Here is a 24691-nt window from a genome sequence, read left to right on the forward strand (position 1 = left end):
GTGGCTTCTGTGCTACCTCTCCTCCCAGTTTTGCTTGGGCCACTTTCCCAAACACATGGTGACTTCTACCTACAGCTCCCTGAATACTTCAGGGATGTTAAGTAACCAATTTCACGCCTGTGAAGGAGCTGCTAATTGCCTTTATACTCCCTTTACAGATGAGCTCACTGAGGCCCTGGTGGGAAGCAATTTCCTCAGCCTTCACACTCCAAGCACAGTGAGAGTGCCAGGGACTGAGTCCACCCTGAGAGCTATTGTCCACTGTTAATCCCTGCTGAAGCTGTTAAGCACTGAAGACATTCAGCATCTTTCAGGATAGCCGTCAGCACTAGAAAGAATCAGGCCCAGGTGAGGCCAAGGAAAAGCAGCACAGCAGTCCAAGAAGGTCCCAGCTGGGGTCAGATACCTGCTCCAGCCACCCTCAACTCAGCCGATAATGACGTAACTAATAACTCATTACAACAAGAGGAAGAGGAAAATAGTGCAGTGAATGCTAGCAGAATTCATAAAGTTGAATGCTAGTAAAAAAGAGTATATGTACAAAACAATAGTTTAGTTCCTGGCTACCTGCTGTGTTCAAGCTAAACAAAGACAAAGTAATATCTTCAGGATGTATTTGTGAAGACAACTGTTCCCTATTACAGGATAAAATTGCAGCAGTTTATTTTATTTAATTAGTATCTCATTTGTTCTAGTATGTTAAAAGGCTAATATGCATATAAATTGATCTTGCATCTTTAGACAAATTGCACTATAAATATTATATTGTAAAAGAAGGAGGAAATATGTGAGCACTGGACTGTCTCTCATCAAACTGAATCAAATCTCACAGGACTACTCCGTAATTTACAGTATGGGCATGCTTGTAGGCAGGAGAGATGGTGACAAGTGCAAGCAATTAGGGTTAAATGTGTATTTGGGCCAATTTGTAGCTGTGCTGTCCTTGGAGACAGCCAAAGAAGTAATGATGCCTCTGAGACACAGAATGGCGCCTCTGACCTGCCTCCAGCTGAAAAAGGAGAGCTTCATTCCCCATCCCTGGGCAGTGTGCACATGCTCTACCCTTTCCTCCCTCCCTTGCAGCTGCTCTGGCTGCTCCCCGCGGGTCGGGTCGAGCCATGCTCCCCTGCACCGGGGTGCCGATGGAAAGTTTCCATGCTCCCCTCTTTCCCTTCCCGGTGTCACTGAAATTGGGAATAAACCTTGTAACACCAATGTAGTGTTAAAAGACAGGCATTCTTTAATCACAGCACCAGATGCGCGGGTGATTGCTCCACCTAACGTACATACCTTAAGCACCCTTCCCATGTGATTTATATAGACCAAAAATATACATATTCATTTTGTCCATACATATTTAATATTATTCTCTTTGGTGATTGGCACAAACTTGCTTGCTTCACATGTAAATTATTGCGCAGACTCAGTTGTCCTTTCCCATTGTTCTTTTTTGAGTAGGTGGTATTACTTGGGTAGGTAGTCCGTGAGTCGGTGATTGTGATCTCCCCCAGCTGGAATTACCTTTTACCTACTTGGTTCTTAATCCTGGCAGTCCTGGCCAGTTTTCTCAGTCCACTGCACACAACCACATTTTGTCATCCTCTTCTGACAGAGGTACATTGTCTATTATTTCATTCACATTAATGATTACCTAGAGACTAAAATACAGATCAATGACTACACTGATTCGTATACTCCATGTCCCCAGACTTAATGTCCATTGGATAGGGCTGTACAAGGAGTATAGCAACATCCATGGCTGGTTAACTCCATCACCCTGGTTACACTGGTGCTCCTGTAAGGCAAATCTAGCATCTGCAGGGAAGCACTGGGAGCTGCGGGAGGCTTGCTCCCCTCTCATTCTCTCCTCATACATACACAAACACATATATGTACATATTAACTCCTGTGTCTATATAGCAAATGAGAAATCAAGTGTGCAAAAAGTAAAAAGACAAAAATACTTTGTAAAAAAGATAGAATACCTTTTAGAGTAATCTCTTCCATGTTTATATATGTGATATTAAGGGTGAAAGTCTGGGTCTCACATGGGGCGGTTCAGCCCCCATGTGAGTCAGACCTGTGTTTTTTGCTATGTGAAGCACTATTGATCAGCCAGTTAAAAGCACATCATTGTCAATAGTGTAACCCTCTAACTAACAGTGTTTTTGTTTTCCTTTCCTTTTAGTTTGAGCTATCACCGTGTCAGCAACAATCAGAAGAAAATGCAAACATTTGTCTCAATAGCCCAGAGTGCCTGGGGAATCTTTATATCCGAAAGGAAACCTGGCTGGAAGAATCTGATGCAGCTTTTTGCAGTTTGCTCTGCAGTTGGCTTCCTCTCAAGCATTCTCCTATTCTTTGGCATGCATTTCTCCCAGGCACACTACCCTTTGGGTCCCTTACTGATTTCTGGATTCACCTGGATCTCACTTTCTATCGCGCTCTCCTATTTCAAGCACCTGCGCTGTTTTAGTGTCCTGTTCCTCCTTTCTTGTGGACTGCAAAATGGCAGGAATGCTCTTATTACTGCTGGCACGGGCGTTGTGGTGGCCGGCAACATCCAAAATATTTTTCACAACCTAAAGGTTCTGGCAGACAGTATAACCTGTCATTTGGAGTATGAGCAATTTGCCTTGATAAAATATTATGTTGAGGCAGTAAAATGGATTTACGAGGCGGCCAAGCTTCCCACTGAACTATCTGAATATATAGTGTTCCTAAGGCATAATTTCACACCATCTTATTCAATTTCAAATGATGCATTTAAGCAAGAGCTAAATGACACAAAGCAAGAAATCCAGAGAGTTGCAAACCAGATATCTTTTATGCTCACTATACTGCCCTATATAGGCCAGAAAGTATTGCCTATAGTGGCGATTTTTCTAGCTTCTTTTGGAACTGGTATCTTTATAAAAAAATTTGTGGGCTCTCACAGTGCCAAATTTAAGAATACTTATATCACGAAAAAGTTCATCAGGTTTGATGAGCACCAAAAGCAACAGCAAAGACCCTGCCTTCTGCCACTTAACAGAAAAGAAAGAAAAGTTTATGTAGCAATTCCATCTTTTAGCCTCACGAGGAAGGACAGAAAAAACATGCAGTATTTTTTTCTCCCTGTAATTATTCATCTTTGCATCTGGCTTCTGTTTGCTGCAGTAGATTATTTGTTTTATTGGTTAATTATTTCTGTGAATAAATATCTCCAAGAAGTACCGGATCTAGAGATTCAGCTCAGCCTCTTTCAGCAAGTAAGTACTTATCAGTACTTTATATTTCTTAGCTTAGTGTTGAAAAATTTCCCTTCATCTTCAGCAGCTGCAGGAGTAGACGTACAGCCAATGAGCCATCAGTTCTTTCATGTCATTATCACTCATTTTCTTTCAAAAAGGACCATTGCCTTTACAGATATGTGTGTTGGATGGAACCAGGCAGTTCTCTGTACTTTCCGAAGTGTCATCATATTTCTAGAGAACAGTAAATATAGAAGGAAGGACCTGCATTATTCCTTTTATATATGTGGATGTTCTGAAGTAAACCCAGCCAGCAACTCAGCCCCACACAGCTGCTGACTCACTTGCCCCCAGTGGGATGGAAGAGAGAATTGGTAAAGTAAAAATGAGAAAACTCGTGGGTTGAGAAAAAGACAGTTTAATAGGTAAAGCAAAAGCTGCACACACAAGCAAAGCAAAACAAGGAATTCCTCCACCACTTCGTTCCCATGGGCAGGCAGGCGTTCAGCCATCTCCAGGAAAGCAGGGCTCCATCACACATAACGGTTACTTGGGAAGACAAAGGCCATTGCTCCAAACACCCCCCCCTTCCTTCTTCTTCCCCAGCTCTATATGCTGAGCATGACATCATATGGTGTGGGATATGCCTTTGGTCAGTTGGGGTCAGCTGTCCCAGCTGTGTCTCCTCCCAGCTTCTTGTGCACCCCCAGCCCACTCGCTGGTGGGGTGGTGTGAGAAGCAGAAAAGGCCTTGACTCGGTGTAAGCCCTGCTTAGCGATAACAAAAACTTCCCTGTATTATCAATGCTGTTTCCAGCACAAATCCAAAACATAACCCCATACTAGCCACTGTGAAGAAAATGAACTCTATCCCAGCCAAAACCAGTATAGAGAAGGCTGGAAGCTTAGAACTGGAAACTCACAGTGCTGACATTTGTGAAGCACCACTTTTATAGCCAAAATGCCACTGTGACACTGATGTAAGAGGTGCCTACCTTTCTTTAGCTAAGTATGTAAGGAGCTCATAATTTCAAAAAACGTAGATCCATACACAAAAAATAATAACATGTTGCTGAAATCTCAAGGTTCTTCTGGCAGAAGCAGCAGCATTGTACAGAAACATAAGGTAATTAGGTTGGAAGGGATGTCTGGACGCCATCTAGACTAACTTCATGCTCAAAACAGGGCCAACTTTAGAGTCAGATCACACAGCTCAGAGTCTTGTCTGTGAATACTGGCTGGAGATTCCACTGCTGGAGTGTGTGACCCGTGTGATGCTCTACGGGCACAGGAAAGCTGACCAATCTGACAGCCTGCAAGATCAGGCTTAAAACATTTCCCAAAAGCATATAACCCTTCAATACTTTCAAGATAAAAAGATTTCAAACGGATGCTCGACTGTTAGTACAATATGATATATGCTTTTTCTTCTGTCAATTTTTTCTTAGTCAGCATTTTCTATTTCTTCCTCTTAGAGCTTATAATAACAGTAATTCATTCTTATTTCTCCCCATCCTCCCAAAATTCATCTAGCCAAAAGCAATTCCAGAGAGCAAGGTTATTAAGGTCAGCAATGCAATAAGTGTGTTGCTTAAAATTACAAGCAAATAGAACAGGACACACAATCTTTGGCAGATTCTCATTCTCACTTTTGCATATGTGACGTATTAAACCTCTGAGCTGGCTTCTTCAGCCAGACCACATATTCTATGGTACAAACCATCGCAGGTTCAGCTTAGACAGTGTTGTTGTGACAGACTGGTGGTCCCATTGTGTCATGGGATGTTCATCTGCTTGGCGCTGAACCATGAAGGAGAAGGGAGACGTAGTCAACAGCGTGCTTGAGGCATGGGTTTACTTCAGTGAAATGTAAACTACTAATGAAATTAGCTGAAATGAAGTCAAGCTGCTGGTCAGATTCTGTCATACTTCAGATGATAGTATTTTGTATTGTATGCCAAAATATTGAACTCTTCCATGCAATAAAAATTAAATTATTGTTCAGTTTCATATTAGGAAAAAGTAGAGAAATTCAGAACCTGTATGACAGACATAAGCCAAATGTTTCCAGATTGGGTCAGTGGAAAACCACTTTTCCGAAAGGATGGAGGCTGCCAGCTTCAAACAGTTACCTTTCTAATTGTTACTTTTCTAATCATTATCTGAACTTTCCTTTAGGAGTGTAGGTGCAAAAGCCATTGGATTCACTGTAACTGTGCCATCAGCACATGTATAACAAGTCAGACCCATCCTGGAGAGGTCAGATTCCTGTGCAAAACCAGACAGGCTTTCATCATCTGGTCAGTCAGTCAAATGTGAGATTTGTTGAGGAGGCAGATTGCTACGTATGCTAAGGGGGTTTTACACCTCATATAAACCCTGCTGTGGCACATCTAGCATCACCAAACCAGGATGCAAATTGGGCCTTGTCTCCTGGGGTATGGTCATTCAGAGAAGGGTTCAGGAGAGCTGGTTGATATCCAGAACTCACCTCTTCAAAGCTCAAGAACGGTTCATCCCCACCAAATCAAGCAAAGGCAGCAAGAGGCCAGCATGGATGAGCAAGGAGCTCCTGACAAAAATCAAATGTAAAAAAGAACCATAAAGGAGGTGGAAGCAGGGACAGGGGACCCAGGAGGAATATAGAGGCATTGTCTGATTGCATAAGGGTGCGGTCAGAAAAGCCAAAGCCCACCTGGAGCTGAATCAGATGAGGCAGGCAAAGGGCAGCACAAAGGGCAGCAGCAAAAGACAGACATGGGGAAATGTGGGTCCCCTGCTAAGTGCAGTGGGGGTCCTGGTGGCAAAGGACACAGAAAAGCCTAAAGTACTCAATGTCACCTTCAGCTCCGCCCTGGACCCAGAAGGTTCTGATTAGTGGCACAAAGTCACTTTTGAAAGAGCTGGGGCTGTTCAGGCTGGAGAAGAGAGAGATCAGGAGGATCTCATCAGTGTGTATAAATATTTGACTGGAGAGGGTGGTTGGGTGGTTAAGAAAGAGAAGCCAGACTCTTCTCAGCGGTGCCCAGTGCAGGGAGAAACTAAAGGAAATTCCATTTCAACATAAGATTTCATTTTTTTTACCATTCAGATGATCAAACACTAGAACATGTTTCTGAGACAGGTTGTGGAGCGTCCATCCTTGGAGATATTAAAAGCCCAACTGAACACAGCCCTAAGCAACTTGCTGTAGCCTCAGCTATTCTCTGCGTACTGCTGTGTGTGGTTTTGCCTGTGTTTCTGCCCTTCGTACCTTGAGGACAACCCCTTATCATGACCTGCCTTGGGTATAACCCAAGTCAGGGCAAAGAAGGAGCTTAGTCGCACCATTCATGAACTGAGGGCCTGAGCCTGACCCTGCCTAGCTGATTCATGAGTCCTGTACTAGGAATTTGCTCTTTTTTTGTGGAGTGTTTACTCCTGTGGAGAGATGGTTGAGCCTCCCAAAACAGAAAATTATGCTGTCATTAAATTTTTTCTAGTTCCCCAGGAAGGCTAGTTGCATTAAAATGTAAAATCTAACCTCAATAGATTTGTCTTAACAAGCCTCAGGGCTGCTGACCTCAGGGAGCCTAGAGAGCTGGTTGGGTGACCAGGACAGCCTCAACGACTTCTTGAGATGTTTATTCTTGGTATGAACAGTAAAGTTCTTTATGACTTGTGCCACTGTTTCATACTGAGTTCCTAATGCAGTTTTTCCTTGCTTATACATTGGCTCAGTTTAGGGATAAAATGTACTGAGATAGATAGGAACAGGATAATGTCAAGGAAAGGCTAATGTGCTGAAAATGGGTGGCATACTCTGGACACTTGATTTTTCCAAAGAGCATCTAACAGAAGTGCCTCTGTAAGGTGGTTGGAAGAGCTACAGGGAAGAGCTACATATCCCCCTGACATGGTCAGAAAGGAGGGCTGGGTGATTCAGTCTTCCTACAGTGTTGCTACATGCAGAACAGAAAGTTGCCTGCTAGTATGAAATACTGGTCCCAGCAGTGCGTCTAATTTAGTCCCTCATTCAGCATTTCAATCCACAAGCAGTGCAAGACATCAGCTTTTGTAAGCAAAGGCACCTACTAGAGGAGGAGAGGTGACTTTAATTGTGTGGCAACCTTGTGGTCAGAGCACCTGTGTAGGTGGGTGTGGAAGCACTGCTGATCATGTACTAAGCCACAACCAAAGTTTCAGACACATTCTGTTCTGCTGTTTTACTCTGAAGGAAGGACCCTCTAACAGAGGTTCTGAGCAAATTCATGGGAGTGGGAATATATTAAACCATTATAGCCAGATTAGCTATATATTTGTCTATCAGAGCCACTGAGAAGGTAAGTTCTTAACAGTCCAAATTTTGGGACAGTCTCCCAAGAGAAATACCACCTAAAACATTTATAAATAACCACTGAATATATTGTTATGAGCATAGCATACATAGACACTGGATGGACTACATGATTTATGGTCCTTTGTAAATCTGAATGTCCAATAGGAGAAATATTAAGAAAGGAGGGAATCAGTGCTATAATCAACCCTTTCCCCCCCCCCTTTTTCTTCTGCAGAGGAATGAGAACAGCTTTATCATTGGTATGAGAGAGCATACTGGAAAGACTGATTCTTTCAAGATCTCTCTGTTTAAGCATGACTGCATCCCTCAGCCAGAGCTCACTCTCTCCACGACATGGATCCAGCTTGGAGTCATAATCTTCTTCTTAATAATTTTTGGGTTATTCTCTGGCCTCCTGACCCAACTTAAAGTACTCGTGTCAACTTCATTTTATCCTGACACTGAGATGAAACGGATACATTATTTGCATACAAAATTACTCAAGAAAAGAGCAAAGCTACAAGAGAAAACTAGGAAGAAAATATTTGCTAGAACGGTAAGCCATTAGCTCTAGGGAAAAAAAAAATCTTTCTCTCAGCTTAGTAGCCAGATCCAGGAAATACTTAAACACTTGTTAATGTCAGTTATGTGCTAATAGACTTTCCCCAGTGCTCTCCTACACAGGGGCCGAAGATAAGTTGCCTATCGATAAGATCAGATCATATAATTATTTTGTTCTGTCCTTCATCACACGTGCATCAGACTTGACACGGGTACACCCAAATGACTATGTGCTGGCAAGAAAATACTCCTCAGACTTAGAGCTCTCCAGAGAAGAAACTTGGTTTTCATGAATGTATGAAAAGTACCTCCAGCACAATGGGTGTTCCTGAAACCTGATCAGCAAATGTTAGGCACTTCTGAGCAGCCTCTTAATGTTGAGAAAGATGTTCCATTGTTGCTTAGCAAGAGTGCGACTGCAAATACCATTAGGAAACAGAACTTTTTGCTTGCAAAAACATTTGCCCTGTATATGAATGTATATATGCACTAATGGAAGTGGAAACACACATACATATATTTATGGTAAATCCAGGTAGATAGCTGCAGACACCTAGGTTGTTTTGGTTTGGGCTTTTTTTTTTTTTTAAAATAGTTTTCCACACTGACTATACAGGATGTTAGTGTCTAGATGATCTCTAACTCTGTAATACCATGATCACAGCATCATATTTCTGTCTTTTCAGGTCAACTTTTGGTTTCCAATACTCAAGGCAAGAGAGGCAGTGAGGGAGAAAGAAAGGAGCGTCGCAAATGACAACATGGTGTGAAAAAGACCAACTGAATCTTTGGATAAGGCTGAGACACTCTAGCTCCACAGGGACCTGTGTTTTGCACCCATCTTTCCTATGGAATTTCAATTTTAAAATTTAAAAATAGGATCAATGGTTAATCAGCAGTATTTTTGAAATGTGTGGAAAGGAAGCCATGGGAAATAGTGTTCTCTCCACCACAGAGAGCTCTGGGTTGCATTATACTTGTTTTTCAACTTGGGTTCTTCACTGTTTGGCACTTTAGAATGCCATGGAGGGTATGTTCTTCTGTGTAAAAGCAATCAAACCGCTTGGAGGTTTTAGGACTACAGCACAAACCTCTTTGGGTTGATCTAAAGAGGACATACTGGCAGCAGCACGTTTGTCTTCTTCACATTTGCCAGAGATAGAAGACATAGCAGAGGTTGTTCATTAGTTTCTAGGCTGGCCAAGAACCTGACTAGTGGGCTTTGATGTTTCTAGACATTTCTATCAGGCTCGACCCTCAACTGCCCCAAACCACTCAGCCTGGTTTTTTCCCTTCCCTAGCTTCATACACCTGCTCCTGCCTTTTTAGCCATCTCTTCTGCAGGGCCAGTGCTCTATATGCCCTGTCAGTCTTCTAGTCCAGCTGAACTTTCCCTCCCTCCCTCCCACCTTTGGTCTACCACTTACTTTTTTTTATTTGTCTCTCAGACATTTCTAATCCTAGTCTCCCACCTGGAATTCCTCACTTGGTCTTAGTCTTCCACTTTTGCATATCCATAGACTGTATCACTGGTGTAGACCATCCTGTATCTTTGATAATCACAAGAGAGGCAATGTGGTATGCACAGAAGTGAGAATGTTCATGAGAGCTGGGATACAGAGGAATCAGGTGCTGTAGGTGCAAACAAGCTGGTTTTGAGGTGTAGGGACATATGAGCAGAGGTGAACACTGCTTCAAACCTTGCAGTCTGAGGGAGTTTTCAGGAGTGGCAAAAATGGGCTTAATTATGTTGCTAAAGCCACCATTGACTTCAATGAAAGAAAACTGAGCCAATACTGAGGCTTCATCTGTTCAGCTAACATTGGTTATGTGACCTTCAAATGATGCAAGAAAAAAATGTTAATAGCATAAAGACATAGGAGAATGGCTTGACTGGCATGGCACTAGAGATTTAATGTAGAGCTAAAAATCCACCCAACATGCAGCGTACTCTTGATTTTCAGCCACAGCCAACTTCCTTCCTTAGGTTTCATGAGAATAGGAAACTCTACTCTGTTCCTCAATAATACACCCGTTGTCCTAGGACAGCTATTGATCAATGTCTCTGTTAAGTGAATGAATAAAGGCTCATTTAAAACTTTCCAGTAGCAAGTGTCAGAAGTTATCTTCCACCTGAAACACTGAAAAACACCAAGCTTTTTTTGGGGGGGGTTTTCCAAATCAAGTATCACTCCTTCATGGACACAGGTGGTTTAGGTTGCTGGTGTGGCAACACTTTGTGTCTAGAAAATGGGGTGCTAGATTGCATTATTGAGGGTTGTGCCGAATGTCTGAGTACCCTGGCTATGTTCTCTTTTGTTGAAGTGGGACAGCCTTGGAGAGTAACAGAACATCATCTATATCCCAGGCACTACTGTCAAGGACGAGTAGCCAAAAGCATCCTGGTGAAAAAGGAGCAAAATGATGGATAGTCTAAGTTTGTTTTCACAAAACAACTAGACAGCAGACTAGCTGTCCAGGTACTATTGACAAAAGGGTATATTCCTTCACTGTTGTTATCATTGCAGATGAAAGAGAAAAGGAGTTAAATGTCAGCAAAAGCTGGGCATTTTTGGCTGAGTCCTGACAAGTTCTTTGCTGGTAGGAGTTGGCTGAGCTCCTTTCAGTCCCAAAGAACAAGGTGGTGACAAGCCCTGATCTCCTACTCATTACAATGGCCAAAGGCAGGGGCAGGTCTGATTGACAACACTACCACAAAAGAAAACACTACCTGTTTCACTTGGCATCAGGAGGCAAAATTTGTCTTGGGGTTTCTTGCCTTTCCTGTTTGATGGTATGTAGCCACTCAGCACAACTTTTCTCTCTGTTCTGCAAGAAGCAAGTGAAAGCTTTGCAGCACACAGGAATAGTGCATCAAAGTGACTCAGATGGGGGTCAGTGGTTGGGATAGGTACTTAAATGTGTTAGGGTTTTGAGTTTGGGAGTACACCTTCAGCACAATACCATGTCTATACTTTGCATTTACTTAAGGAAATTAAGCCTAGTGGGAATGACTGACTATGAAAAAGAGCAATTAGTCCTTGGTAGGGTAGGTGAGACCTTGCAGGGTTTACAGAACAGTGTTGCACCTGAATGCTGGGACTCCGACCACTAACTGGCAGGGCAACTTACTGAGCATTGCTTAGCTTGCTTCCTCAAATTGACAAGAGTCATGGCAGTGATAAAAGGCAATCCTTCTTAGGAAGCTAGCTGCAATTCAATATAAAATGTTCAGCTCTGGTAAACGTTTTACCTAGATGCTTGACCCCACATCCAGAGACAAAGGATATGGAAAAGCCCAAGATATTTCTTTGCCTTGATCTTTACAGGTAAGACTGGCCTTTAGCCATACCAGGCCCCTCAGACCAGAGGGAAAGTCTGGAGCAAGGAAGGCTTACCCCTGTGAAGGATGACCTGGTTAGGGGGCACTTAAACATACTTAAGGCTGGGCATACTTAAGCCTCTAGGACATGATGGGAGGCACCTATGGGTGCTAAGGGTGCTGGCTGGTGTCATTGTGAGGTCACTCTTGATTATCTTTGAAAAGTTATTGTGACGAGAGGGGTTCCTGAGCACTGGAAGAAAGCAAATGTCACTCCCATCTTGAAAAAGGGCAAGGAGGAAGATCTGCGAAACTACAAGTTTGTCAGCCTCACCTCTATCTGCAGGAAGGTGATGGAGCAATTTCCCCTGGAAGCCATTTCCAAACATAAAAGTCAGGAACCCGACTAGGATATCACCTAAACATGAGAAAATCTGTCTTACTGTAAGGGTGATTAAACACTGGAACAGGATGCCCAAAGAGGTTATGGAGTCTCCATCCTTGGAGATACTCAAAACCCAACTAGTCATGTCTCTGAGCAACTCAGAGCAGTGGGGTTGGAGTAGATATCTCTAGAGATGCCTGCCAGCCTCAGCAACTCTGTGGTGTGACTTTTACAGAAAGCATTGCAGAAAACATTTTAGACATGCATAGCAAAATCTTGTGTTGATTTGTGAATGTGCTGTGCCAGAACCAGGGTGCTACCTCACAAATATCGTTGCCATTATACCCATGCTGGAGTCATGCACTTGAGTGGATGTGGCTACGTACATGCATACTCATGTCCTAAAGGCAAGCTGGATGGCAGGCAAAGGAGAGAAGTTTGCGCTTCCACATCTCACTAAAGCTGGCGTACCAGGGAAAAATGGCACATGCTGCACATTCTTTTTAAATTCTAAACCAAATTCATCTTCAGTGCCTCAAAGACATTGAGGTTTATCTCAGTGGTAGAACAGTTCGTACCATGATCTACAGTTTTAGTTTATTCCTTCAGCTGCCCAGTGGTTGCGAAGAGAGTGGAAGAAATAGCCAGTCACTCAGGTCCTCTTTAGTTGCACAGATGAAAAGGCAAGTCTGTCTCTCCCCTGGGATTACACGGAGACATGCCCGTCATTCCCTGCGGGCCTTGCTTGGTTTCTGTTTTCTCCCATTTGTTTCTGTCCTGTGAGCTGGGAAAGTCTGGGGGTTTGTTTATCTTCAGCTGTCTCCTTTGCAAGTTGTTCAGTCATTCCGTTTGGTCCCGCTGTTTACCATAACCCTCAAACACATGATTACATTGTTCTTTTTTCTTTTTTTTTTTTTTCAAAAAGTCTACAAGTTACAATAAAAACCCAGTATTCCATCCACAATTATTTCTGTTCCTCTTCTTGTCTACCCTCTTGTCACATTTCCTACATTTTATTTTGGCTCTTTTCCCCTGTCTTTGTCATTCAAAGTCTTCTTTCCTCTTTTGGTATGTTTTCTTCTGCTCCAATAGATCCTTCTGCCCTATACATAAAATCATGTATTTTTTCTTTCTGCTGAGCACAAGTGAACTACAGGTATAGTTGAAATTAAGGGGTTTATTTATTCATTTATTGGATTAGTGGAAAGTTTTAATATCTTTCATGTTACTGGGCATTGTCTAACTCTCTATGGCTTGTCAGAAATGTATTAATATATCCCCAGCACTCAGAACAAGAGTCTGAGAAGAAGTCTTGATTTGGCTTTTGACTCATTCATCCCTTTACTTCCCCCATCTCACAGCAGAACTCAACTTCCTCTTTAAACGTCCTTCATTAGTGAAGAAGCTGTTTGATTTACTGTGAAAAATCCCCCAATTGGATCAAAACTGGTTTGTAAAATTAATGAAAGATTGACCTGATTGTCATGTGAAGATAATTCAGAGAGACATGCTAGTGCTCCTGACTCTTGTGAAGCACAATACAAATGAGGATTTTTCCTTTCAACAGGCGTGTTTATGGAACTCTCCTCATCACCACCCGGTACCCCCAAACTTGCCTTTCTCTGTGTTAATTTTGTTGCAGCATTTCATGTGAGCAGTTGGGTGTGCAAAGTCAGAGGATGCTGGGTTTGCAACCTCTTTCACCCTGATCCTTGCTCTGTCAATATTGTCACACTGACTCACTTTGTCTTCATAACAGTATAAATAGCCCAGAGATGCTTGTAGTTAAAGAAGGAATGAACAGCCAAAGCCTTTTCTCTAGTTCTGTTTTACATTGTAAAAGTGGAAAGCAAGGATCAAAGCATCTCTCTTTGTTGATGATGAAATAAAGCCTGAAAATAGAGATGTTATTGTTGACTTTATGGGCACAAACATCAAAATATGTGAACATGCTTCATGGGTGCTAAGACTAACTTCCTCCTCATCTCATTCCTGATATATAATACCAGCCCTGCCCTCCAGTGGCCCAGTAAAGCTACATACCCCAGTATTGCTACTCACTGCAGAGATCCCCAGGCACTTCAGGCTGAATTGAGAAGCACAATGGGCCTGTCCAGAGTATCTAAAGGATACTTTACTCCTGGGTTTCACTTCTGTCACAACTGAGTCATTTTGGCCTTGAGCAACTCACTTAAGACAACACTGGATGTTAAACATCAGGCAACTACATATATTCAATCACATGAGTGATTTCAGAGGTTTGAGCATCCATAGTTCTCACAACTGTAAACTTATTCTATTTACTTGTCTCACAGATATATCATGCAATTGCAAGGCTCTAATAATTGTTAAAACCTGAAGCCTCAGGTCAAAGACTCCACACAAATATAAATTACTGTTAAAAGTAGAAATGGGTCCTTTCTCTCCCCTGCTTTTTCCCCTCTCTTTCTAAATTTCTGCTCTTCTTCCAAGGTAGCAAAAGATTAATTAAAGAGAGTGGGTTCATGGTTGACATGTACTCTTGATGAGACAAAACTTTACAAAAGACAGGCATCCTTCATACCAGAAAGTTCCAGTTCTGAGAGGTAAAGACGGGCTAGGTGTAAGGCAGCTGCAGAACAGACATCTGCACCATAGTTAGTCACATTGTATTCTTTTTATAGTAAATGGAGACAAACTGGCATTGCAAGAAAACTACTCATCTCATCCCAAAGGAGAACAACTCTGGACAGGTTCATCTAGCCTGCTTTAGATCTTGATGCAGAGCTGAGTAGTGTTCCAGAAGCACCTTCCTCTCTGTTGATTACAGAGGGAGTCTAGACAACAAGCTCAGATGCAGACCATTGCAGTATAGAAGCCTACATTGAACAGGGAACTCTATTTCCTTGTAACAGCCATTGTAATAGTGCTGGATGCCTGTTTCTGCTGTTCTGCCACTCCAAAGACAACCTGAGAAATGAGGACCTGTGCTAGCTCTTCCTGAACATCCCCATGATTATTCTCCATCATCTTACATAGAAAAATTCTCCTTTGCTATTTAGAGACATAAGAACTACAGACCTAGTAGGAGTTTGTTTCTCATACAGCTCATACATCACTGTATGCCTATGAATCTAGCAGGAACTACAAGTCTGCCTTCCACTGTCAAATTAGAAATAACAGTAATTATCATATACTTTCTGTGTCTGTCTTAAAATATGAATTCTTTTCTGTGCCTGTTTGGCCCATGGGTTGTGCAGAAGTACAGGTTATAATATTTCTACATATAGGACAATAAACTCACTGTACATGTGGTTTTGTGTTGGTCTCATTTCTCTCAAATATTCCCCAGTCACAGTTGCTTAAAAAGAAGGGCTATCACATGTGAAAATGCAACATTAAATAGCATTCTAGGTTTCCAAGGCAACGCCTGTCTAGACATGGTAACAGAGTCATGCTTCTAAGAATACAATTACCTCTCAAATGGGAAATCAGATAATTTGAGCAAATGATTTTTTTTTAAAAAATTAGGAATCTTATCCTAAAAAAAAGAACCCAAAGTATTAGTTACATCAGGAAAACCCTTACATTTTCAGTAAAATATTTTTTTGAAATTAATGCATTATGCTTTCTCTGGTGATCTCACTTCACAAGCCTCCACGTTATGGGTGTGTGTCTCGCCATAAAGCCTGAACACAAAACAGTATTGTAGGTAAGTTCATAGGTATGGTTAGCTTAGGTTTGCCATGGCGTAACAATGGAAACACTTGAACGCACCAATAAATGCTTGGCTGTGCAGCTGGCAGGGACAAAATGTATAAACTCATTTGAAGAGAGGGAGAGAGAGATGCTGTAGCAGCTCTAAGAGAGTGACAGTTCCTCTGAATCAGCATTTTTCTGTACCTGACCCATTCCAGGAAGGGAAAAACAAAAAAATCATATTCAGCATCTGCTATTCAGAATTCTCTGCATTGCTAAACATAACAGCAATCTTCCTAACATATGAAATTAGAGAATTAGGATTCATGTGCTGTGACCTAACAGAGCAAGAATGTAGAAAATGTGCTTAGAGGGCATTGCTCATTGGTTTGACTGTTTAGGTTAGCTGATACCTACTTTCAAGAACCTACAGAGCTGCTGCCACTTACAATTGTAGTTATTACTTTATTATTATTCCATTTTCTAAAAATAATTTTCCAGTTCTAATAACAAAATTCCTTTTGAAGAGAAATTGCAATGACAACTTTCATGCAGAAGCCCCATATAATGTTTATTGGTTACTGTTGTTTCATGTTGGCTCTTGAGAAGTTGATTGTGGATTGATTGTGGGACCCAGAATGCACTGCTTTGGTGGGGACAGCAGGGTCATTTTCATTTGCTTTTATCTACACAGAACAAAAAGACAATATGATATAATCTTTCAAAAGAGAATCTTTGCTTTGCAATTTGTCACTCAGAGAGGTAATAATGGAGAAGGAGTGGTAGGAGCTAGAAAGAATGATTATTGCTCCCTCACTCTATTGCAGCTTTAGCCTTTAGTCCTCTCTATTACAAATGATTTCTCCCTTACAACAGAAGAAACAAATAGCATGCTGCACTCTGTTGTTGTTACTGATGCCCTGGATGAGGTTCACAGTGAGGAAGCTTTAAAGGAATGATACAGTGAAATGTGGAAAAGCTAACTTCACCCTCCCACCATTGCAGGTTTGTTCCTGTCCTCATATTAATTAGCACTAAGAACAGGCCCATTTTACTGAGGTGCGATCTGGGGCTTTACAACCATTTATTGGGAAATCATTTCTTGAACTAGCTGATTTCATTGTTGGTTCGTATATGCACCCAAAAACTCAGTCTGGATTTTGTCATGTTTATTGCCACTCACTGTCGCCCTGACCCATATTAATGAGGTCCCCTGCTGTAGCAGACATTTCAGCTGCCGCTGGCATACAGCAGCATCATGTTTTAATTGTGCTCACTGAAGGTCTTAGCTAGTTATTTTACTTTTTCCTGAAGCATTTCTTCTGCTTGTTAAACAGTTAAAGAATGAGGTGGTGTTGCCTATTCCTTCTCCCCAGCTCCTTATGCCACCCATATGTTGCACTGCACTGATCCTTGCTAGATTCTTCTGAGAGACAGTTCAACTCACTAAGCCAACAGAAAACTAACCCAGAAAAAGGAAGCTAATTGTTTTCTGCTGGCTTAGCAAGTAATCATCTCACAGAAAGATCTACTGAGCACCACAGCATATACAGGTGAGGGAGTGTCAATAACCAAGCTACACACTGTGGATGCTGGAAAGGAGGGAAGGGAAGATGCTGAGTGTTATTCCCTTGTTAGCAGCACTGAGCCTTACAGCAGCTCAACCATCCCTTAGACCACTGCTGGCATTGACTGCAGCATCCCTACTGCATGAAGACAGCTTTTGTCCTTCAAAACATCTATCATCTTAACCCAAACAGCTCATTTGGTGGAGAGTTATTGTCTGTGATGCAGAGACACCAGAGAATTTAATTTTTCATGTCAAGCTGGTTTTGGTGTTGGTTTCTGTAAATTTGCAAGCCAAACATTCACGCTTTGTACTCCTGGTGCTAAGTGAACTCAGGTTTTCTAAGGGCCTTCATACCCATGTCTCAGTCTAGCAGCTAAGCTCTATTTGCTTCTCTCAGCTGAACTTTTTAAATGAGGCTCCAATCTGAAAGAGGTCATCCATACCTGGACTGCCACACATTTTCATCAAATTTAAAGATACCAAGACAACTCAACTTCTGAGAGGGCTTATTTTGGACAAGCCAGTCAAAAGCTAGATGGCCTGCTGCATTTCTGTTTTTTTGAAATTTCAGAGGAGGATTAAATAAAGTAGCTTTCACTAATGAAGAGAAACAGTTACCTGCAAGAGCCAAAACTGGGGAATGACCTTATTATTTTGGTGGGATGGGTGTTCCTGAGACCACGTCTGTATATGGTGCTCTCTTAACAGGAACAGGCTGACAGACCTGCAATAAAGTATTAAAAACCTTTATTATTTGTCTTCCCCTTACAATTGCTAATTGTACACAATGAAAATAGCAGTCCTATGATAAGTCAGCTTTGTTATGAATCCCAACACTTTCATGAAACCTCTCTTGAAAATATTCCTTACACTGGGATTAAACTATTCAGTTCTCTGCTTTCATCAGGAGCTTTTAATAACTGCAGAACGTTCTCTTACATGAAAATGAATTCCCCAAGATTTTGCTGGTGTAATGCCAGTACAGATCTGGTTTCAATAGTTTCTATTACCATTACCTGGCATTTATTTTGCATTAAAAGTCAAAGGAATCAACATATAATTTAATAATATATATGTTGATTATTGTCATGGTTTTAGCTGGGATAGAGTTAATTTTCTTCACTCTAGCTGGTATAGTACTGTGCTTTGAAATTAGCATGGAAAAAAAACCTGTTGAGATAACACACAGATGTTTAGGCTGTTGCTGGGTAGCGCTTATACTAGTCAAGGACATGTCCAGCCTCCCATGCTCTGCTGGGTGCACAAGAAGCTGGGAGGGGAGGGGGCACAGCTAAGAGAGCGGATTCAAACTGGCTGAAGGGATATTCCATGTCATGTAACGTCATGCCCAGTATGCTAGCTAGGAGGGGCTGGCCCGGGGAGGGAGGGGGCAATCGCGGCTCGGGGACGGGCAGCGTCGGTCGGCGGGTGGTGAGTGGTTGTATCATTTGTGTTTCCGTGTTTTTTTTTCCTGTTTTCCCTTTCCCTTCCTTTTCCCTTTTATTATATTAACATTATTGTCATTATTATCATAATCATTTATCATTATCATTTTATTGTAATCATTAAACTGTGCTTATCTCAACCCACAAGTTCTTTTGCTCGTCCGATTCTCTTCCCCATCCCACAGGGGTGGGGGGGGGTGAGCGAGCGGCTGCGTGGTGTTCAGTTGCCAGCTGAGGCTGAACCACAACAATTATATATAATGATAATAGTAATAAAATGTGCATATAATATAATATGCAACATATAATATATATGCATAATATGCAATATAATAATAAGCATCCCTCATTAACAAAGTACCAAATATCTTCACTGTCCAGTGGATTAAATAGACTCACAGGCACATACAACTCTGTACATGATACATATCCCACTGAAGATAGAGCCAAAGGACTATGATTTCTAAGAGGAACACTTCAAAGAGAATCTATCTAGCTTAAAAATGCAGAATGAGTCTACTGTAGGCGAGCAGTTCTCACTATTTTGCCTGTGAGACAATCTTATCTGCAGCTGGCCAAGGAATTGCACGACCTTCGGAGCAATTGTTTAAATTCAGTTAAATATTCAGTGGAAAGGGATATTTTCTCCAGGCAAATTCACAGTTAGGACTACTCGTTCACTTTTCTACTAGGTCTGGGAAGTCCAGGCACAGATTATTTTCTTTGCCCTTCCTTTCCCCTAGAAACATTAACCTTCATTCAAATTCAAAACGTGAAGAGAATATAAAAAATTTGTGGACTGATTTAAGTGAGGAATCTGGTTTCAAAATCAAAAGCAAAGTAGAAACAGCATAGTTACATGTTAACATAATGCAAGTGAAAATATCTGTAATTTATCTAATTTACACTGACTCATAGTGGTATAAAAAATTAAAAAGTGTTCCTTTATGTTTGGAAAACCCAAAAATGCATCATCTGTTTTCTGTTCTTAGTTCCCAGGGAAAAACTGTGTGCTCACGGGGGGGGACTTCCCTGCCTATCCACTGTATTATGCGTATCAACTTGCAGACAGCTCCTGTGAAAGTGTGGTCTTTGGAGAAAAGCCTCACTCAGCCACTTTTACATGCCTTTCTTAGTCCATCAGGACAAAAGCAGGAAGAAATATACAGAGTTATCTTGAGGCATTTCGATGGGCCATATCTCACATGGATGCTAGTCTGGTTCAACTTTTAGATCCTACAGTGAATCCCACTGATTCAAGTTGTGATTTTCAAATGTTCTTAGTCTGGGTACTTTTGAAAATCCTATCCACAATAAGTAACAGTAAGGACTCAAAAGCATTCTGCATAAATGCTTGGATGGTAATTAGGCACTGAAAATTCAATCTTCATGTATTTTGCAAAATTTCTTTTTTTAAAAAAATATAAAACAGAGCTTGAACACATATATCTTGCTTGGTCCAGCAGTGCACTTTGCACACATTCAGCTTTTAACACATTCTTGCTGGAACAGAGCCAAGTGTTCAGTATTCTACAGGGTTTAGCTCCAAATACCTGATCCATGAAAGAGTTAGAAAATTATTGATCTCTTCCTCGGTATAAGATTTCTTCCTGCATATACTGTTAAGCCTCTCTGATTTTCAGTGAAATCAGTGACGAAATCTAACAGTTAGTCAGATTACCCTTGAGCAAGACTTTGTCCACTTTTATTGCAGGTAGGATGTGTTTACTTTAAAAAGTACCCAGGCTTAGTCTACGAGCCGTACAGACTACCCTAAGAGCGGGAACTAGTCTATGATATTTTTCTCTAAGGTAAAGAGCAATAAAAATTGAGTCCTTAGTTTCATTTTCCTCCCACCTTGGCAGATTTTGATTAGTAAGGGAAATTACCATGAAATCCCCAAACCTCTCTTCCCAAGAGCTAGTTATCCTCATGTTGTACAAAGCATTACAGAGATTTATTAGTTTAATTAACCTGCTCCCGCTGTCTGACTCGTTTGTAGACATATGGAGGGAATGGTGGACGGGAGACGTATTTGCCTTCTCCTGCTGTGACATTGAAAGCTCCGCCTTTATAAACCACTTTGCCTCTTGAAATTGTAGCAACTGGTACTCCATGGCAGATCATTCCTTCAAATATATTGAAATTGTTGGCCTGGTGATGTGTCTTTGCAGATATTGTCCTGCGATTACAAAACAAAACAACACCCAAAATTACTGTGATCCTTTCATTTTACTTCATTATAAAATGTTGAGAAATTGATAAAGGAAGAAAATTTAGCAGCATTATTAAACTGTGACATTGTACAGTACATCATGGAACAGCTGTAAAAATAGGGTAGAGCATTAACATTTCATTGAACAGTAATTGCATTTCAAAAGAATGAAGAGGGAGTCAAAAGGACAGAACTTTGCAGCCTTGAAATGCAAAATTTTCCACTAGAAAGAGATTAGTGGGGGAAAAAATCAGGTTGTAATATTTTATTTGGATAACATGATTTCATTCTGCCATGTCAAGCAAATATCTATGCACGATAAGGTCAGAAAAAGTTCTGACCTTTTAGCTAGAATGACTTGCAATTTCAAATTTGAAAAGTGTGGCTGCAGTGTTTCAAAGATCACAGATAACCCAACCACTATTTCACTGGAAAGTCAGTAGATGGTAATGAATTTTGGTAACTCTTAATGTGACCTGGATTGATCCAGTGACCGACAGCCCAAATATCTTGATGCTGCTAAATAATGACAACATCAACAGCACTAATTTGAGCTACAGTATTATTGCTTTCTTTATGCATGGATCTCATTCTTTATGATCACCATTTTTTCTAGCCAATTTCTCCAGTCCTAACTGGCTACATTAAAGGCTGAGCCAATGCTAGAGCTGACATTAGCATCATGAAGTGTAGGCTGTGTGTACTTCCTTTACTATCTATTTTCCCTGCTGAGCTACTTACTATCTACTGTATCTAAAATGGGTCACAAGATTTTGAATTTTATTATTTTATTAACTTCCTTTTTCCAATCTGCAGATTTCTTTTTAAATATATGCAGTTTGGAGAGTTCATAAGTTTATTGCCATCTGTAATTTCTGAAAGGAAGGAAGCTTCATGCTTTTGGCTAGCAGTCAGAATTTTCCAGAATGGGTGCTCACACAGTCAGAAACCTATCATGCATATATAGTATTGACATTATTCCAGAGCCTACATCTTTTGCAAAATAATTATTGAACTCAGAATTAATATGAAATATCAATAGATTAAAATATTGATCTATTTGGAGAAGAATTTTTTAAAACTTTAGTTAACATCCTTATCAAAATGAGAAAATCACAACAAAATCTGTATCTTTTTTGAAGTATAACCATTTTCAAAAGTAATCATTTATCAAACATTTCAAATTATTCCTTATACAGAAGAAAAAAGAATTTGTGGAAGGATACTTAGTTTTCCTTTCATATTGTTCTGCTGAACTAAGAGAAATTGGTTCTACTAAGCGCTACATTTAAATCTTGGTGGCAACTGACTTGTCAAAGGCTGTATATATGGAAATACACTTTATGGCAAATCGGCCCATAGGAATATAAACTTTTCCTTATTCAGCACACCTTGGACAGAAAACTTGCACATGCCTGCTCACCAGTATCAGCATCATCTTGTAGATTCACAGTGGAAAGAAAGAGTGATCAGTACAAGTCAGACCTCTCTTGTATTCACTCATCCTATGAATACTGTCGAACAAGTTTATCCATGGGTGTTATAATAGTCCTACGGTTTGTGAACATATTCCTCTAGCTTATTTCATTACCCTTATGGGTAATTGCTAGAACATTAAGTAAGAACAACTGTAATACAATTATCTTTAGCATTCTCTGGGTATACATCGTATCTATTTGCACAGAAGCACTGGGACACAAAGAGAAAAATGGAAAAGGTAGTTTGAGCAAATGAACAGAAAAATAAGCATGATCCTTCAGTTCAACATGCGAGCTGTTTAAATGTGCTAGAGCAGGATCACTAGAAGTAAACATGCCTCAGAGGTAAGTACATCCTTTATAAAAAGATGCAAAATGAATGGAAGTTAGCACATTTAAAAGAAATATCAATTTGTACAGATAAACCTTACAATACAAAACACTTTTCCCAGAGCTTGTATCAACAACAAACTTGTATAGAACTCATTTATAACTCTTCTGTTTAAACAAGCCTTAGCTCACACTGCCCTTTCTGAAGGTGAAGCATGTTCTCCCTGATGGAGATCACCAAAATTCATCTGTGTTTAGATTTAATCCTTTGACATTATCAATGACAATGAAAGTTTCAGTTAGCAAGTGAGCACCAATTAAAACAGAACTAGATGGCATGCTTGGGTCTGAAGCTCGCAACCCAGCAGCCTTAGGCAACAGAATGTTTGCTGCTGTATCAGCCATTTCAGTAGCAGGCGGCTTGCTGGGGACCTTAGTGAAATTCCAGTGTTTGCTCCAAGTGTCTGAACACTGTTGGCCACTCGGCTGATGGCAAGAATGGCTGTAACCCACTTATAATCTAAGAAATTAAGATTGCTGTGGTAGTGAAATATAATGTAACAGCTGTCTACAGCATCCTAAGTGATGTTTGACATAAGGGATTGCTCAACATGAGAAAGCAGGTTCTGACTCCAGGCTTCAAAAAACTAAATTGGAATTTTTTTAATAAAGTTTATAAAATTCTCTAATTCTGCTTATAAAGTACAGTGGCTCTTGTTTCAGATAACCCTTTCTCAAATGGAGACTGAGATCAGAATGATTACTTCAACATTTAAAAGAACATTCTCCTCTACAAAGAGGATACTGCAAAGATATCAGGCCCTGTTTTCACAGAATCACAGAATGGCGGGGGTTGGAAGGGACCTCTGGAGATCATCTTGTCCAACCCCCCTGCTTGAGCAGGTACACCCAGAGCAGGGGGCACAGGAATACATCTGTTTTGTTCCTACTTACATCAGTGTTTCCACGCAGTTCACTTCAGCTCCTTCTGATAAACCTGTCTTGCAAAGAGGTTTTAGGCTATCGCTATAAAAATTGATATTCCTCTAGTATCAAAGAGGAAGACTGCTTCTGGAATTGTCTTTTTTCAATCCAGTGCTTCTGTCCAACTGATTTACAGTGAAACAACAATTATTTTAGTCTAAGAGCAATTACCAGATTTTCTCTGACTGTGTGAGAATTCAGTGACCAGTAATCCTGCATTTATTTATGCTCTATGTGAGAAAGGGCTTTTCTGCCACTCCTAGAATACTATATCTATGTAAACTACAAACTGAAGTTTGAAATTTAGAAAACAGCATCAGAATAGGTAAATGCAGCAAGTTATACAGTGAAATTCAGGACTATACAGGTGGTCAGCTTAAAAGTTATGACCTGAAGTTTTGTTAGGGAGTTAAAGGTACCAGTTTTCATTTCAAGTCAAACACAACTCAGGAGCTTCATAAACACGTCTACGTCTCAGTTGGAGCCTGAAATACTGATTTACAGGCAGGCAGGAGAGGGAACTGGATGAAGGGAAGCCATTAGGTATTAGAGTAATCATCTACCCCTCAGACATGAAGTTACATCAGCCCAGTGAAGGTGGATGTCGGAATAGAGCAATCTCTGGAACCTAAACTTTGACTGCTGTGAGGAGTATCACTGCAATTTTCAAGAGGAGCATAAGAAATGAAGAATTTAATTACTTTCGATGGAAATTGGATGCATACCTCATATAGTTTTCTTTAAAAATTCCAGGCACAGAAAGATGAATGAATTCTGTAGTCACCAGCCCTTAGGCAAGAATAGCTGTTCAACATCTCAGTAGAGGACACCTATTTTATAAATACTTAATTAATTTAAAACATAGTAATAAAGGCAGCTAAAATAACCTGAGTCTATTGTTGAGAACAACTTGTCTGTTGACAGCTGCCATAGAAAACCAACTTATATAAAAGTGATTATTTGAGCTGTAAGCAAATTCTCTCAGTGCTTACAGTTCAGTATCTCTAAGCTTTTCGGAGCTGGGGGTAGGTGAGAAATGCCAGTTTGCTGAGGATAGTATCAGTCTTTGCAAGGTGCCTCTTCACATCACTTTCAGATGCCTTTGAACTCTCCATATTGTTAACCTGCTTTTCTAAAATCTAGAAAAAAATAAACCAGTGGTTCACCTTTCTG

The 24691-nt window shown here is 40.7% G+C and overlaps 2 protein-coding genes across 6 annotated transcripts in view; one reads left to right on the top strand and one right to left on the bottom strand.

Moving 5' to 3' along the window:
• Positions 1 to 24691, bottom strand: part of DPYS (dihydropyrimidinase) — a 108296-nt gene that overhangs the window by 59763 nt on the left and 23842 nt on the right. For 2 of the 5 annotated variants that reach the window (XM_075085588.1, XM_075085584.1), the window contains 3 exons: positions 20486 to 20693; positions 17685 to 17790; positions 15942 to 16182 (listed from right to left, as the gene is read on the bottom strand). In XM_075085588.1, the coding sequence (XP_074941689.1) occupies positions 17716 to 17790; positions 20486 to 20693 (283 nt within the window). In that variant the 3' untranslated portion in view covers positions 15942 to 16182; positions 17685 to 17715. Of the gene's footprint in view, positions 1 to 3635; positions 5805 to 8653; positions 10177 to 15941; positions 16183 to 17684; positions 17791 to 20485; positions 20694 to 24691 lie in introns of those variants that run through there. The other 3 variants (XM_075085586.1, XM_075085585.1, XM_075085587.1) reach the window with 3 other exon arrangements.
• On the top strand, positions 2226 to 8881 carry DCSTAMP (dendrocyte expressed seven transmembrane protein). The gene is made up of 3 exons (XM_075085589.1): positions 2226 to 3251; positions 7786 to 8106; positions 8798 to 8881. The coding sequence occupies exons 1-3, from the start codon at positions 2226 to 2228 to the stop codon at positions 8879 to 8881; spliced, it is 1431 nt and encodes a 476-aa protein (XP_074941690.1).

This window comes from Phalacrocorax aristotelis, chromosome 2 (assembly GCF_949628215.1).
Source record: "Phalacrocorax aristotelis chromosome 2, bGulAri2.1, whole genome shotgun sequence".
Classification (NCBI taxonomy): Eukaryota; Metazoa; Chordata; class Aves; order Suliformes; family Phalacrocoracidae; genus Phalacrocorax; species Phalacrocorax aristotelis.

Bases quoted from the DNA above. Each gene is read 5' to 3' on its own strand.
- DCSTAMP (XM_075085589.1), top strand. From the start codon at position 2,226: ATGCAAACATTTGTCTCAATAGCCCAGAGTGCCTGGGGAATCTTTATA. The intron at 3,252-7,785 runs GTAAGTACTTAT...TTTCTTCTGCAG, and splicing joins AGCTCAGCCTCTTTCAGCAA to AGGAATGAGAACAGCTTTAT. The intron at 8,107-8,797 runs GTAAGCCATTAG...CTGTCTTTTCAG, and splicing joins AGAAAATATTTGCTAGAACG to GTCAACTTTTGGTTTCCAAT.